The sequence below is a fragment of the Oncorhynchus mykiss genome, chromosome 13 (assembly GCF_013265735.2).
Source record: "Oncorhynchus mykiss isolate Arlee chromosome 13, USDA_OmykA_1.1, whole genome shotgun sequence".
NCBI lineage: Eukaryota > Metazoa > Chordata > Actinopteri > Salmoniformes > Salmonidae > Oncorhynchus > Oncorhynchus mykiss.
In genome coordinates this window covers 34,156,971-34,172,235 of record NC_048577.1, presented here as the reverse complement: position 1 = coordinate 34,172,235, position 15,265 = coordinate 34,156,971, and the positions used below count along the sequence as shown (strand labels likewise).

At 40.6% G+C, this 15,265-nt stretch overlaps 2 protein-coding genes across 4 annotated transcripts; both read left to right on the top strand.

Annotated features, from left to right (window-relative positions):
* Positions 1-395: 395 nt before the first annotated feature.
* Positions 396-6,851, top strand: LOC110486170 (homeobox protein Hox-B9a). 2 transcript variants are annotated; one of them, XR_002468040.2, is made up of 3 exons: positions 396-1,046; positions 4,290-4,778; positions 4,840-6,851. XR_002468040.2 is itself a non-coding variant. In XM_021557585.2 (2 exons), exons 1-2 carry the CDS (start codon positions 533-535, stop codon positions 4,523-4,525), a joined length of 750 nt encoding a protein of 249 aa, XP_021413260.1. In that variant the 5' UTR covers positions 396-532; the 3' UTR covers positions 4,526-6,851. The 2 variants fall into 2 exon arrangements, 1 of the variants encoding a protein (XP_021413260.1); XM_021557585.2 differs by having other exon boundaries at positions 4,290-6,851.
* Positions 6,852-12,448: 5,597 nt separating this feature from the next.
* On the top strand, positions 12,449-15,077 carry LOC110486171 (homeobox protein Hox-B8a). Of its 2 annotated transcripts, none has more exons than XM_021557586.2 (2): positions 12,449-13,336; positions 14,055-15,077. In XM_021557586.2, exons 1-2 carry the CDS (start codon positions 12,913-12,915, stop codon positions 14,369-14,371), a joined length of 741 nt encoding a protein of 246 aa, XP_021413261.1. In that variant the 5' UTR covers positions 12,449-12,912; the 3' UTR covers positions 14,372-15,077. The 2 variants fall into 2 exon arrangements, with proteins under 2 accessions (XP_021413261.1, XP_021413262.1); XM_021557587.2 differs by having other exon boundaries at positions 12,475-13,336; positions 14,058-15,077.
* The last annotated feature ends 188 nt before the right edge of the window (positions 15,078-15,265 follow it).

Below are 15,265 nucleotides of genomic sequence, written 5' to 3'. Positions count from 1 at the left end.
GATGTTAGTTTGATTCTGATGATGTATTGGACATTCATACGCGTAATATATTGGATAAGGCTTATTGTATTCAATGGCCTTGTTCCATGAGACGCGTGCATGTTTATCAGTTTCATAAAGAAAATAATGTGATCGCTTATTTTGTCGTCCATTGTTTCCAATATGCATGTATAATGTCGTTGGAATGCATGATTCAACTGGATATTTCTACGACAGCCTACCGACAGCCTACAGATACCCACATATATATGGATGCACTCACATTTTGCATATTGCATAAACAAGACAATTTATTTAGAGAGGAAAATATGTACAGTGCTAGGAGAGGTGCAGCCCCTTGGCGGATTGATTTACGCCCCATTGACGCTTTATCAGGCTCGTGAAAAAAGTCTGACCAATCATTTCGCTCCGAGCGCACAGCCCCAGCAACCTTGCTCTACTTTGTTCGTAGGCTAGTAGAAGGCTAGTAAAAAAAGACTTCTGTCCTACATGTTTTCAATTCAATGAACCGTGAATTGTATAATGTCCGAGAATGTCAATTTCTGGAACGCTGAGCAACTATTATGTGGACTCTATAATAAGTCACGAGAGCGAAGATCCGACTTCAGTCAGGTTTTCCAATGTACAGTATTCCAACTCCAGGCAACCGGGGGGACATGGCGAGCATCCCGAATTCCCCTCTTGTAGCTTCCAGCCTAAACCTCCAGTTTTTAGCTCGTCCTGGAGCCCGTTCAGCCCCCATGCCTCCAATGGCTTACCAGCGGTTTACCATCCATACATCCCGACTCAGCCCGTGCCTTCCACGGACACCCGATACATACGCACTTGGCTCGACTGCGCTCCGCGCTCGGAGTCCCTCCCCGGGCAGGGGCAGGTCAAGATGGAGCCGCTACTGGGACACCTCGGGGAACCCCCCAAAATCGGTGGACACGAGTACATTTTGGAATCCTCTTCGGCAAGAGAGATGAATTCCAGCCAGGGCTCCGGATTCGAGGACAATAAGGATATCTGTGAAGGTAGCGAAGACAAAGACGGGCCAGATCAAAGTAAGTTATAAAACGAGGAAGTGAACAGTCTGTAAAGCTTTTAATGCTGTCATAAAACAGGAACAAAGAGATAGCGAGCCATAGAGGCTCACTACCAAATCTGGTCCATAGTGTGCGTGTAATGTACTATGTATGTTTACGTTATAATTATTATCATACATTTATACATACATTAGGTCAAGGTATGGATGGTGCTCTGTTTTGGAGCTTCCGACATTTCACGTGCGCGGTTTTCTGCGCTGTCCTGCCTTAGTTTTGGGGACCAACTGTTATTGAATATAATTTTACTGCAGTAAGTTTTGGCACACAGTCTCTGAGAACAGGTTATCTGCGCTCAGTTGCACTTTAGTGCAGTTCATATTGTCAGCAGCTTGTTTAATTCCTGTAATAACTGAACAGCACCTCAAGAAAGACGTCCCTCTATTGAACTATGTGCCAAGAGCCTCTCCAGTGCAAAATTAGGGTTTACCAGGGCAAGGCCCTCTTAACTCTTGTCAATATTTTAGTGTAAATATCCCCTCTAAGGGAAAACGAGCCTTTGTTTCATTCACGTCTGATGACAGTAGTCTATTTATAGACATGTAATGTCATTTAGAAGGTGGAGTGTGGGGGATTGGGCTATATGTTCGTTTCTGCAATAATTATTATTTTGGCAAAGAAACCGCATTGACGACATTTTCTGGAAATACAGTTTGATTGATGCCTTTAGGGCTGTTGAGTGGGCAAGAGTCTCTTTTTAACACCAGAAAATACATCTGAAATATTTTCCAAGTGAGACTCACAGTTGTTTTTTTTTTACAAGCAGACTCATCTGTCTGAGCTAAATGACATTATGTGGAGGATGTTGGTCACTGCACTCTCAGTTGACTCGCTTTTCTAGCCATGCCTATGGTTGCCTTGACAGAATAAAGTTAATTTTCTCTCCTTTACCAACACGGCCTCATAAGATCAGGCTGGCTATTAATCAGGCCTGAAGCCGAGCCGGAGTGGAAACCTATATATTTGTGTTGCTCCGCACAGCACAGTCTTGTTGAAATAGGCTGTGGGTGCTCGCCCGGTAACGTTTTGGTGCGCCGGGAAACTGAGAAATATATCATACATATGATGCCTAACCTAGATTGGATGGGTCAAGGTTCTGACAGATGGTCATTTTCTAGTAGCATGGACTGGCGGTGGAGACCAACGTTGATTTTAATCCACGAAATGAGTTCACGCACTACGTGAACTCTCTAATGGATGGTGCGCAACAGAATTCCCCTTTGTGTTGCCCTGGGCGGCATTCCAGAATAAACTACGGGCAAAGGCAACGAAGTTGGGAATTACACGTCCCTCTTTGTGCTAGCAACGGCTTGTGAGTGAAAAAAAGTGATTTCCACTGAAGTTTATTAAGTTATAAGACCAGCCAACATCACTATTAATTATTGTATGTTGGCTCCCTGGGACAGTTGGGGGAAAACATATAAAATACGATGCAATCTTAATGTAGAGAAATGCAATAACGAATATCTCTAGGCATATACGAACGGTCAATTTCTCAGACTATTAAGGCAAAATTGCAAAGAGACATGATGGTATAATAACGGTCTGTAGCCATTAGTGTTTCCATCCCAACATTCGTCACAAAACAGACCATGATCATCCAACGACAATGCCCTCTTAAACGTGCATTGTTGCAGATCATGTCTCGGAGCTCATAAGTATTTAGATGGCACATCTCTATCTCCGAGGTGTCTGCCGGCAACGGATAGCTTTACAGGGTTATCAATCATCCCCGAGGGATTATTTCCTTTCATGATAACAATAGGATTGCGTCATAAGATTTAGGACATTGGAGACAGTTGATGTGGTATGAAAGTGCGTGTCTAGGGGCATGGGCCGATTGGATTTCTCTACGTTGGTTACATGTATGTAGCCTAAGAGAAATGGCCATGAGTTTCAATGAGCCCAGATTTTTTTCATCTGTAGAAATGCCCGGATCCATTGGCCAAAGCTATGACCTTTCACATAGCCGTACGCGTTATGGGATAGCACTGGATGGTTTGTCATGCAGTGACAGGAAAAGCCCCGACTTTGCACGGGATGAATGACACTAGGTGATTATGTACTTGGAGAATGCGAAGCACCACTTTGCGTGTCACAAAGCCCACTTCTACCTCCAGTGCCTCGGAACAGGCATTTGTGTCCACTTGCAGATGCAATCGATCCAATGCCATGCGTGGGATATTTATATCCCCAAGGCCTTTTAAGTAATCAAGGTATTCTCAGTTTAAGCTTTTCAAGGCCGTTTGAATGCCATGGTTGCCCAACATGCAGGCTCTACACAGTGATGTTATACCAAAAGCAACTGTGAGGAAATGTAGATGGGCCTACATGAAAATACATAGCATGCATTCCCGAGAAAGCCACCAGAGAGGAAAGGCGTCTCCACGGAGACAGCAAGAATTATTTCCCCTGGAACATTTCCCATAAAAAGGAGATAATCCACTTTCCAAAGCAACCGCATTTCAGGGGGACTGCATTTTTGTTTGGGTTAGGCTCTGTTGCCTACTATAGGTCTCTCATAGTTCCAATGCTTGTGGCTCTGTTGGGGGAGGATAGCTTCTCCTCATAACCATGCTGCGCTTTCTTCACTAATTGCATTCGGCTGAGGCCTGCTAACCAAGCTGAAGGGTGGAGTGCATTGCCACGATTGGAGGTTCTGTCAAAAAAAATAAGGAGAATCGTAGTTTACGAGATAACATCACATCCAAGTGTTCCACCCATTTAGAGTGTACTTCTCACAAACAGGGTGATTTTCAAGGTCTAGTGGGGTGAAGGACACGACTACTTTTTCCATTAACTTTGTGTTTCCCATTTATGACATTGTTATGGTAACATGAAAAGACACCTTATGGTCCAGGAAGTACTTTCATGGTAAACATGTACAGTGCAGGAGAACTGCCTGTCCTCTAAACCCATTTACAATACCGACCAAGGTCACCTTCGCCCAGAGGGGCCGTGAGGAACTACTTTCCTCTCTCCTCTACTCCATTACCTTACCGAACACGGTTCCATTTGGAGCAATATGAGCCTTGGCTTTTGATATCACTTTAAACTCAATTAAATAACGCATGGGCATGGACATCATGTTATTACGCACGCATGTTTGTATAGCTATGTTATGAGGCTTGCTAGTCTAGGGCCTATTCTGGTCTGTGTTTGTTAGCCCTTTACTAAATGTGTCTGTCTGACTTTCCCTTGTAGATGACCCCTCTGCCAACTGGTTGCATGCCCGGTCTTCCCGGAAGAAGCGGTGCCCTTACACGAAATACCAAACCCTCGAGCTCGAGAAAGAGTTCCTCTTCAACATGTACCTCACCCGGGACAGAAGGCACGAGGTAGCGCGCTCCCTGAACTTGACCGAGAGACAAGTCAAAATATGGTTCCAAAACCGACGGATGAAAATGAAGAAAATGAATAAGGACCAACCCAAGGATTAAGAACAATTAAAAACACCACCATCACAAAGAGTCTGCTTTCTCGTTACTTTTCCCTTAAATAGGCATACATGGACTGTAATGGTTAAAGTGGGGGTGCAGGAAGTTTGTTTTTATTATTTTCCATATCGATGTGAAATACCCTCTGACATTATAGAAACGCAGACTCAGTTGGTACAGCATGGCGCTTGTGACGCCAGGGTAGATGGTTTGTTTCCCGGGATCACCTGTACATAAAATGTATGCACGCATGACTGTAAGTCGCTTTGGATAAAAGCGTCTGCTAAATGGCATATATTATACTATACAGTAGAAAGGAGGGTGGATTCACGCGGCTCTTTCTCAAGCACTACTTTGATCACTTATTTATTGCTTTACGCATGACACCAACGCTCATCAGGAGAGGCATGGAGGTGCTGAAACGTCGGTTTCATGCGGTCATTAATACATAAGAGAAACGGTTGTAGTCAAAGGGTGTGTGCAACCTGCATTTATTCTCATCTTTTAGTTTTTTTTCGCTCCATTCCTCTGTTCAACTCCATAGATGCGTCTTACGTAATGATGGTGCTGATCTTTCACGAAAAATACATTATTTTATTTTCCGAGCAGCAGTTCCCCAATTCAGTTCCCCAATGATGTTATATTTTAACTCGATGAATAACCTAGTGTGGCGTCACATCCCCCAGAGCCTTTTTGACTAGGTCGCATTTACCAAAATATCAGGGTTCCAGGTATTTGTTGTAATCCCTTTAAATACTAACTCAACAGGTATATGCACACTCTTATATGTATCTCTTTTTTCTACATAATAATTTTACATTCAAGTTCCTTGTACGTAAAAAGTGCGTAATAACCTAATAAGGGTTTCATATGGAAAGGTCTATGACAGGGCTCTCCAACCCTGTTCCTGGAGAGCTTCTCTCCTGTAGGTTTTCACTCTAACCTGATTCAGCTTATCAACCAGACATATATTAGAATCAAGTACGCTAGATTAGGGTTGGAGTGAAAAACTACAGGACAGTAGCTTTCCAGGAACAGGGTTGGAGAACCCTGGTCTACGGGGTATTTATCCGTTAACATTTCCTTGAGACCAATGTTACTATTTCGTTGTGTAATTGCTATTAAAAAAAAAGTATTTTAGACTACTTGACGTAGAAATTAATCAGGAATACGTGTTTTCGGGTAGATAGCGCAACATGGTAGTTGAAGTATCATATGCAACAATGTTAGATCACATGCAAGATGACTGGGATTAATCCTACTTTTCCTAATCCTAGTTTTATATAGTTTGGTCTGCCAATATAAGGTCAATAGATCCAGTGGCCTTGAGCCTACTTGCTTTGATCTAATGACTGTGCAGTCTAACAGTGGGACGCTTTTGAACATTTACGTGGAAATAAAAGGGCCTACAATAACCCGCCCTTTTACGCTCTCTCTCATTTTGATATTTGCCATAAAAAGATGTACTCCCATGCGCTTAAATACAGGATATAACATATGTCGAAGAAAAACAAGCCTACATTGTCTAAGAATAAAATGTTTACATTGTTAGCGCATGCCTAATATCATAATGAAATGTAATTTATTTCTTTATGTTTGTGTGTTTTGGAAATGAAAATCTATCTGAAGAAAATGCGCCATGCTATAGCAGTTTTTGGATGATAATATTTCTAATTAATTGTAAATAGGCCTAGGTGAATAACCTCGATTGTTTTTATTGGAATGAGTTGAATATGTTCAAAATTGGTGTTTTGGGAAATGACATCGGAGTTGAATGAGCAGACGTCGTTTTTCCAGTTTTAGATATTGTTTACATGTTCTTGTCCAGAATGTATTGAGCATTAACTGATTTAACCGTGTTGTCAATACAATAAGGAATGATGTACTTATTTGGTGTACATGTATTTTTGTTTGTTTGTTTGTGTGAGTACTTACAAACATACTGGGAAACTCTTATGATGGATTTTCAGTGGGATATGAAATGGGTGGCGTTTCTGGAGTCACGAGCATGGCTGTCCTTCATTCTGAATATTAAGGAGCATTAGACCCCATTGTGTCTCCATGCGCTCGAGCCTCGCATATCCACGGCAGCTTTCATTGCAGAGGCCTTCATGTCATCTCAGTTGAACTCTTAGTTTTTAATAACAACAACGCTGTAAGGACCGACTCCAGAAACTACTAACCCCCTCTCAGTCTTTTTTTTTTTTATATCACATTAATCTCTTGTGTCCCTCATGTAAATTGTATTCAGTCCTGTGTTGTTTATCTGTGAGATAGCACTGCTGATGCTGGATTCGTATTAAAAAAAAAATAGTTTACATTAGAACAACGTCTCTGCACTTTTTACTGCTGTTGATAACTTCATGGAATTGATATGAGATTAAAATGAAAATAAAGCAGTTGTATTTATGACAGCCAATTCATTTTGGACAGTGGGAACGTCTCAAGAGCGCGCGTAATAGGGCGCATATGCGCCTTCTCTGCGTGTGAGTGACGACAAAACAAGTTGGAGGCTTTTCATATTTCCAACTTCACTTCATCTTTTAGGAGGAGCATGTGTTCGAAATATGTCTCGTGCGCAGGAGCATTTGTCTTGAATTGTACTTCAAGGAACGGAGTCAATTTGGCCAAGTATGCACATGGTTCCCTGAAGAAGATAGCCCGAGACCCTAATATTCATTAAGATGACTCTATGGCAATGTTTATTTTGACGTTTTCATTTAATACGTTTATGACAATAAAAGTTTGGGTTATGTGTATTTAAAATGTCCCACTCTGTGTAGAACCTGAGAAGGCGATAAAGAAGGACGTGGAATGAAACCAATCTGCTGTGCTGAACTGTGCGTGGAAAATACCATTCACGGGGCCTGTGGCACATGACTAGTGAGGTAGGTTATTATTCTAAGGCCCATGTTCGCTTTTTTCCAAAGATGAACGCAAAGAAAACTGTATGATTTTTTAATGGGTCTTTCCAAAAATGGCACGCCCAGCAAATGCTCACTCCTTTGCATAATGAGTCCATATATTATATTAAACTAAAAAGCAGTCTATTCATGAACTTGGATTAAATAGTTTTATAGATTTTTTGCCGTATTTTGGTCCAATGTGGTGCATAATGGTACAATTCATACCCTATATCCTCCTGTAACATCCCATAATAAACAATTATGGTAATGATTCATCGATTTATTTTTCAGAAATGGAAAATAACAACATGGGCGTGGAACTCTGAGGTTGAATGTACAATAACATTGTTGGGTTTTATTCTCTGAATCCCTGCAGCCTATAGTAATTAAAATATGTCTTGAAGTTCGGGCCAACCAGAACTACTGGCTTGCAGATGTGCAACTGAGATATTTAAGTTTTTTGCGTCACCAAGCATATGTGAATATTATATTTATTGTTAAGTAGACTAGGGGGTCAGTATTGGTTATTATGGCTCTGTACCACCCAATCCTGGGCCTATTATGGTATTTTTCAGGAGGAAACAAACAGCTAAAACGATGTGGGCTTTCGTTTGGGGAAGAGGAGATGGGAAAGCCGACTGTCATAAAAGAGAGAAAGAAAATTCAATGCGGTGTGCCGCAATAAAATAATATGACTGCAATAAAACTTAATAGGGTATACCTTTCTGAAGGTTAAGAACTAAACGGCTGTAAAGCAAACACGGGGAGAAGGAAAAGTTTCAAGTCCTCCTTAATAACTGTTTCGAGGTGTCGTGTGGTAGGCCTAATCCACGTTCCTAGACCGGGGATTTACGTTGTTCCTTTGCGATTTTGTCGTTTATTGTTCGCTGCGTTTGTTGTTTTCGGATTCCACTAGGAGTGGGGGGCTTGCGTGGCGAGGTCTGGACTTCCAGATGAACCGCCGGAGTCCAGTGTTCGCGAAGCCTCCCTTTGTTTCATATCCGAGCGCATCCTGGCCGCTCTATAGCAGTGCCATAAAATGCCACAAAAAGATTCTGGCGAGACGTCTGACATAGGGGAACCTTAATCTGTTAACAACCTCGCCCCCAGGCTGGCCATTTTGTGGCAGAACCTTCGATTGTTAGGTCATGGAATAGGTTATAATAGGTGGTCAGAGTGCATCTCTTTCTTTTAAAAACTCTGTTTTCCCATGCTCTCATTTTCAGTTTGCAATTATGTTGTATGACAGTATGCTGGGATTTTGCATACATTCATTGAGTAAAAAGACAAACTCCTAGACAATTTTATCAAACACCAGATTATCATACCAAATCTGAATTTACAATAAACATTGCAACCTATTTTTGACAATCATTACCACTCTTGTCAGTACTTGCTACCACTATGAGGCACACAATTAGGCTACTACTACGACCCTTTTCAGAAGAAATTACCATAATTATAGGCTACAATTAGGCCCCACAACAGTAACCAGAGATGAACGAATAGTAATTAGCGAAATGTATATTATACTGCCTCTAAGTTGTTTTGACATTTAAACCTATGAGAGCTACACTTCTCAAATATGTGCATAGTCATTGAGTGTCTATTCACATTGTTTTCTTTTTGTGATCAAGTTTTTATTATTTTTTGGGGGTTATCAGGACAAACAAAAAACACAAGCCAACAGAAATTACACAAATACACCCCCCCCCCCCCCCCCCCCCCCCCACCACCACCACCACCACAGGACCTGCTTATATTAGAATAATGCCTTTATACTACCAAGTGTTGTAGTCCATAACTTAATATTCTCTAATGTTGCACCATGTAGTCCAGAGATCATATGAATAACTGTGCCAGGAGCACTCTGGGTGCAGAGCACACGGACAGGGGTTGAGTTTATGTTCACCTGGAAAGCTCTTTTGGAGACGCATAACTCAAATGGGCAAAATGAATAAATAGCTTTGACTTCTAAATCTCTGCAAGCTAGACTTCTCAAATGTGTGCACAGAAAATGAATGTTTCTACTCATTTTTGTTGATTATGTTTTTCCATCAACTTTGGCAAAAGTTACGTAAATGATAATTTCCTAACATGAGCTTGACTCCAAGTTCTTAAAATAAATCTTCGGATCATTCTTATTTTCGTTTGAACCATGCACGAGAGAGGTCGTCGAATAGGGTTGAAGCACAATTTTCCCTCGTGTTAACACGTCATTCGTTTTTAGAAATAATTAAAAACCTCACTTGCCATATGATTACAAAGTTTCATAAATATTTTAACAATTTCGTGTTTTTTAATAAAAAATAAAAAACATTATTCAGGTCATTCATTTTACATGATTCATCTCAAATTATATGTTTAATTTGTTGTCTGCATATAATCAAATACAATAAGGTATGCCTTCTATTTGGTAGGCAGCTGTTAGAGTAACAACTTAAATGAAACAAATATCTATTATATTCTTTCCAACAATATGTAGGCCCATGTACGCAGCTAATTATTCTTACAAAAATAAGTTTTTAGGCTATATATAGAAATGACTCGATTGATAATATGTTGTCAATTAAATAGGCCTAGATAACGACACATTTTTAGCAATATTAATTGAACTAGACGGCATTAGGACTATGTAGAGACTAACATGTCTTCAGAAGAGGAACAGAAGAGGAACAGGTCTTGTGGCCAATATGGTTTTCTTATTTCGAAATAAGGCCTATACTTTCACGGTTTAGTTGCGAAATACCGTCATTATGTTGGTTTATGTGTGGTGTTTCTAGAATCATGAACTGGTATCAACTTGAAATCCCTGCGTCACACCTAAAAACGGCCTCTTGGTGGCGATGTTGGTCCACGAAAGAAAGCCTCCACTGTGTTGTCTGCCTATCCGGAAGTCCTTAGAAAACTCAGACAGGCCACTTTACACCACCTAAACTTGGGCGAAGGAAACCTCTTGCTTTACTTAAGATATTTTGAAGGGCGGCAAGAAGATTAATATAGGCCTATATGTTTCTCCTGTATTAGGGTAAGATTTAAATTTAGGCCTATACATTTGAATAGTCAAACAGAAGCACATTGACAATGATTTGGGCTATTTCTTTGCTTCTTCAGAAACGCTATTAGCCTGCAAATAATGTTTTGACCCTAAAGCACATATATAGAGGGCACAGCTCTTCTGAGAGGATTATATAGCCTACTAATCTGTAATAATTGATCTTCTGTTGGTTTAAAGTTGTTGTCCATGACTTTGGGAATAATTACTAAAATCAACTGAATGTTTTAAAGGTTTTTATGATTTATTGTTATTCGATTGCAATATGTTTAACTTTGTAGTACAACTATTATATTCATTGTTCGGATTGAAAAACGCTGTTCATATTTAGGTTTTTTACAATGTAACGAAATATGGAAATAAGTGACTCTTGCTGTAAACCGTCATATTAGAAGTAAAATGCCGCTAAATTGGGTAACACTACATTGGTAAAGCCTTTAGCGCTGTGAAATATGTTTGAATGTACATTAGAACTCCCTGATATGTAAAGGACAACAGTTAATTCAGTGTAGCTAATTCGAAAGTTTGTTATAATTCCAATAGATAGCACATTTATTTGGGTTAGAACCTTTATTAAAATTGCAGTACACTCCTTAACGTCATGAATGCACAAGCTAAGAAGTATGAAAAAAATGGCAGACAAATTGTCCTACTGTAAGTTGGACATTCACATGACATATGTTTTAAAGTTTTCCAAAAACACGGTTAATAATATGTTTTAAAAAATTGCAACTGTTACCTTTGACAGTAGCCTAGCAGGGCTAATGCTTGCGTACGCACACTGGGAATAAAATAATGCACGCAAAATTGCCATTTTATCACTTAATTTCAACAATCTTGAACATATAGGCCTATATCTTACATAATATCGGACAACTGCATAAAACAAGAATAACAAAGAGTTATAATTCGTTTGGCTCCTATACTACAATGTAAGTCATATATTGGCCAATACAACCTAACTAAGACGTTATCATAATCTTAATTATCTAGGCTAGTTGTCCTAATATTAGAATTCTGAATAAATGCTTGGCGACACTCCTCCTGGCTTGATTTTGTAAATGCAAACTACGCTCAGCCTATTTCTCTAACCAATCACGTATAGATTGGCCTATATTCTCTTTAAAGCGTATTTTGGTCCCAATCTTAACAATAGTTACGTTTTTATGAGGTCATTAACGAACACAACCTTCACCTCAAGTTATCCCCTCATTAAGTTATTCCAGAAAATACGTCTAGGGGTTAAAATATCAGCTTATATAATGACAGTCCGTATGGAAAACACAACTAAAATGACAATTAAATACTTGAATATTTCTGTATCGGTAAAATTGCTCCAAGTGAAGCATTTATGGCTTTGGTCGTGGAACCTCATAAAATCTTAACAGCTTTTTTTGATGCTAGGTGTAAACAACAAACAGCCTCAGCGTTTATTGCATTTTATAGTTTGTTAAACCATTTACAACCACTTTCTCCATTATACCACGAGTGTCGCTCCTTTCAGACATCTTCACATCTTTATGAATATCATATTTATAAAAAGACTATAATCAAAATGTTAAATCTGACTACCTCGTTTGTTCTCAACAAGCCTCAGACGCTGGTGCCGGGGCTTTGACAAGTTGTTTTAGAACTGCAATTACATTTATAGGACTTGTTAAAACTGATACCAATTACATCGTGTACTTTCACAATTTGCCAGGGCGACTTTGACATTTTCGAAAAAGAGGATCCCACCTCATTATAATTTAGAAATGAATGAGTAGGCTATATGTGCATCCCTTTAGGTTGACTATTAGCTAGGCTAATGTCTCCAAGAGAGGTTTTTAGAGTGGGTAAGTTGTGGTGGGTGGGGGCGCTCTCTATTTGATCTGATGCAAAGCGGCAGATTTCTCATTAACTTACCCGCTTGAATATATTAATGCGCATATTCTCCCCTCCTCTCTCCTTCGACCCCCCTCTCTTCCCCCTAGTCCATTGCTCCCTCTCCCTTTCTCTTTTTCTCTCTTTTTCATTCTCTCACTCCTTCCATATCAGAAGCCCGCAGAGTAGAGCAGTGTCCGTGTGGGATGCGAGAAGCCAATGAGATGAGGACCCGATAATAGATGCAAATTATCGTGAAAAGACACCGCAAAATATGAAACAACTCATTTGCAGCGGAGTAAATCACAGAAAACTGTTTGTAAACTGGCACCTCATACCAGAATTGTGATGCAGGAGCACTTCAGTGGAGACGATTTTATGGAATCGGCATGATTGTGGCTTCGGCTATTTAGATTGGGTGTTTTGAAATACAACATCAGTCCATATATTGCGAACCAGCTTGGGTTCTTTCTTTTTTTTTCACCCAATAACTCTTCAATTGCCTTCCTCTCGAGCGCTTGAGTCTTTATAATCACAAACAACAACAAAACCAACAACAACAAAAGATGAGTTCATATTTTGTCAACTCTCTCTTCTCCAAATACAAGAGCGGAGACTCTTTACGTCCCAATTATTACGAGTGCGGGTTCGCGCAGGACCTTGGGAGTAGACCCACAGTAGTGTATGGACCAGGCACTGGAGCAACTTTCCAACATCCCCCTCAAATCCAGGAATTTTACCACCACGGAGCGTCCACGCTCTCCAGTGCCCCTTACCAACAGAGTCCCTGCGCCGTAACATGCCATGGAGAGCCGGGCAACTTCTACGGGTACGACGCTCTCCAGAGGCAAACCCTTTTTGGACCCCAGGACGCAGATTTGGTCCAGTACAACGACTGCAAGCTAGCCGCTGGTGGTATCGGGGATGAGACGGAGAGCACGGAACAGAGCCCCTCTCCAACGCAGTTATTCCCATGGATGAGACCGCAATGTAAGTCCGAGCTAGAACTGAAACACTGCGTGTGGGTATGCATGAATAGCGGGAAAGGGGTAGAATATTAAACCTCAAACCATTCGCAATTAGGGCCGAGGTGCGTTTCCTGTGTTCAAAAGGAGAGACAAAGTGCTTTTATTGTTTTATGGTGTCCAAAACTTTACAGTTTAATGACCCCGCCATATACAAGAGAGAGGGGTATAGAGAAGAGAGCAAATCTTTTCTCTCCATGTGCGAGCTGGCCCGCAGCTGATTATCTTACTTCTCACCCCGGTTAAAGTTTTACTACTCCCTTTTACGACTTAAAGTGGTCTCGGGGATTATTTCGCTACAAGGTGGCCATTTCCCACAGGTTAGGCGCTTTATGGCTTCACCCAATGCGTTGAGTAGCCTATGTGTGGCCGTCAGACATGATTTGCTTTGGATTTTATTTAATATCCCATGAATGTGTGGACATTGAACATCCAATCATTTGAATTGCATTGCAATGCTGATAAATCACTTGGAAGTCAATCTAGGTTTAAGTAACCTCGGATATATATAAGAAATGAGTGGATTATATAATTGATAGCTTCAGTCTGTAGGCCTAGACAATAATAATTGCTTATGGGGATATTGGGGATGGAGATAAGGGGATTGCATTTGTGAAATTGTATAGGCTATTTGTTATGGCTATTTGTATGTTTTCCTCAAACATGTCCTCTCATTTTGTCAGTAGCTGCCGGACGGAGGCGAGGCCGACAGACCTACAGCCGTTACCAGACACTGGAGCTGGAGAAAGAGTTCCTATTCAACCCCTACCTGACCCGCAAGCGGCGAATAGAGGTATCGCACGCCCTGGGACTGACCGAGAGACAGGTCAAAATCTGGTTTCAGAACAGGAGGATGAAATGGAAAAAGGAAAACAACAAGGACAAATTCCCCAGCAGTAAGACAGAGCAGGAAGAGATCGAGAAGGAGAAACGACAGAAGGAGCAGGGCGCGGGGACACACTCGTCCGGGGAAGACTGCGACAAAGCCAAGCAAATGTAAGCTATAGGGAGACTGGGGGGTCGACTTTGGCTAGTCGTTCCAGGTTTGATTCATTCGAAGGGAAAGTCTCCTGACGGTGACAAAGGACAGGACCATCCACATTGTGGTTGTTGGGAGACAAAATGAAACATTTGAACGGGAAATGAAGCATTTGTACTTTTTATCTGATGTTGGAAATTATTATTGTGTTAAAAATAGAGTCCTTTCATTGTGGAACAATTATCGTGAAAAAAAAAACATTTATATTGTTAGAATTTTGTCATTAACAATTATCTCGGCAGCTGTATAGTTTTTAAGTTAAATGGTGCACTTTTTACTGTTCTCACTTCTATGTTATGACGTCGTGGCGAATAATGAATTCCAACAACATGAAACTGCCTATTTATGCTGTATAGGCTTTCCTATTTTTACACTTGTCCTTCCTTAGTTCGTTTTGATTGATGGTATTTTGTTGTCTTCCTTATTTGGGTAAGCATGCGCACAGTGCAAAAATTGAGAGAAAAAAAAGAATAAAAATGCAATGGAAATAAAAAAGGATGTCATGTGACCCCTCGTTTAAACAGAATGTGTACTGTAGGCTACTCGTGAATTAGTTTATGGGGACTTGATGATATGCTTTATTGTTCTTCATCACTTTGTTCTATTGTCTAAACCTGGAAGCGGCGGAAGACAGAGGACACAATAAAGTTTACAAGCGAGAATCTGTGACATCATTGCCGCTTCATTTCCTCTCAAGGTGTGAATCCCAATAGTGCCCGTCACCACACAGTCTGACTCAACCAATTAGTAATCTTACCCAAAGTACACAAGTGCATTAAAACCTTCACCAAACCAATGAGTATTTATGGCTACTGGGTGCACACTTCTAACAATGTAGGGATTGACGCATGGTCA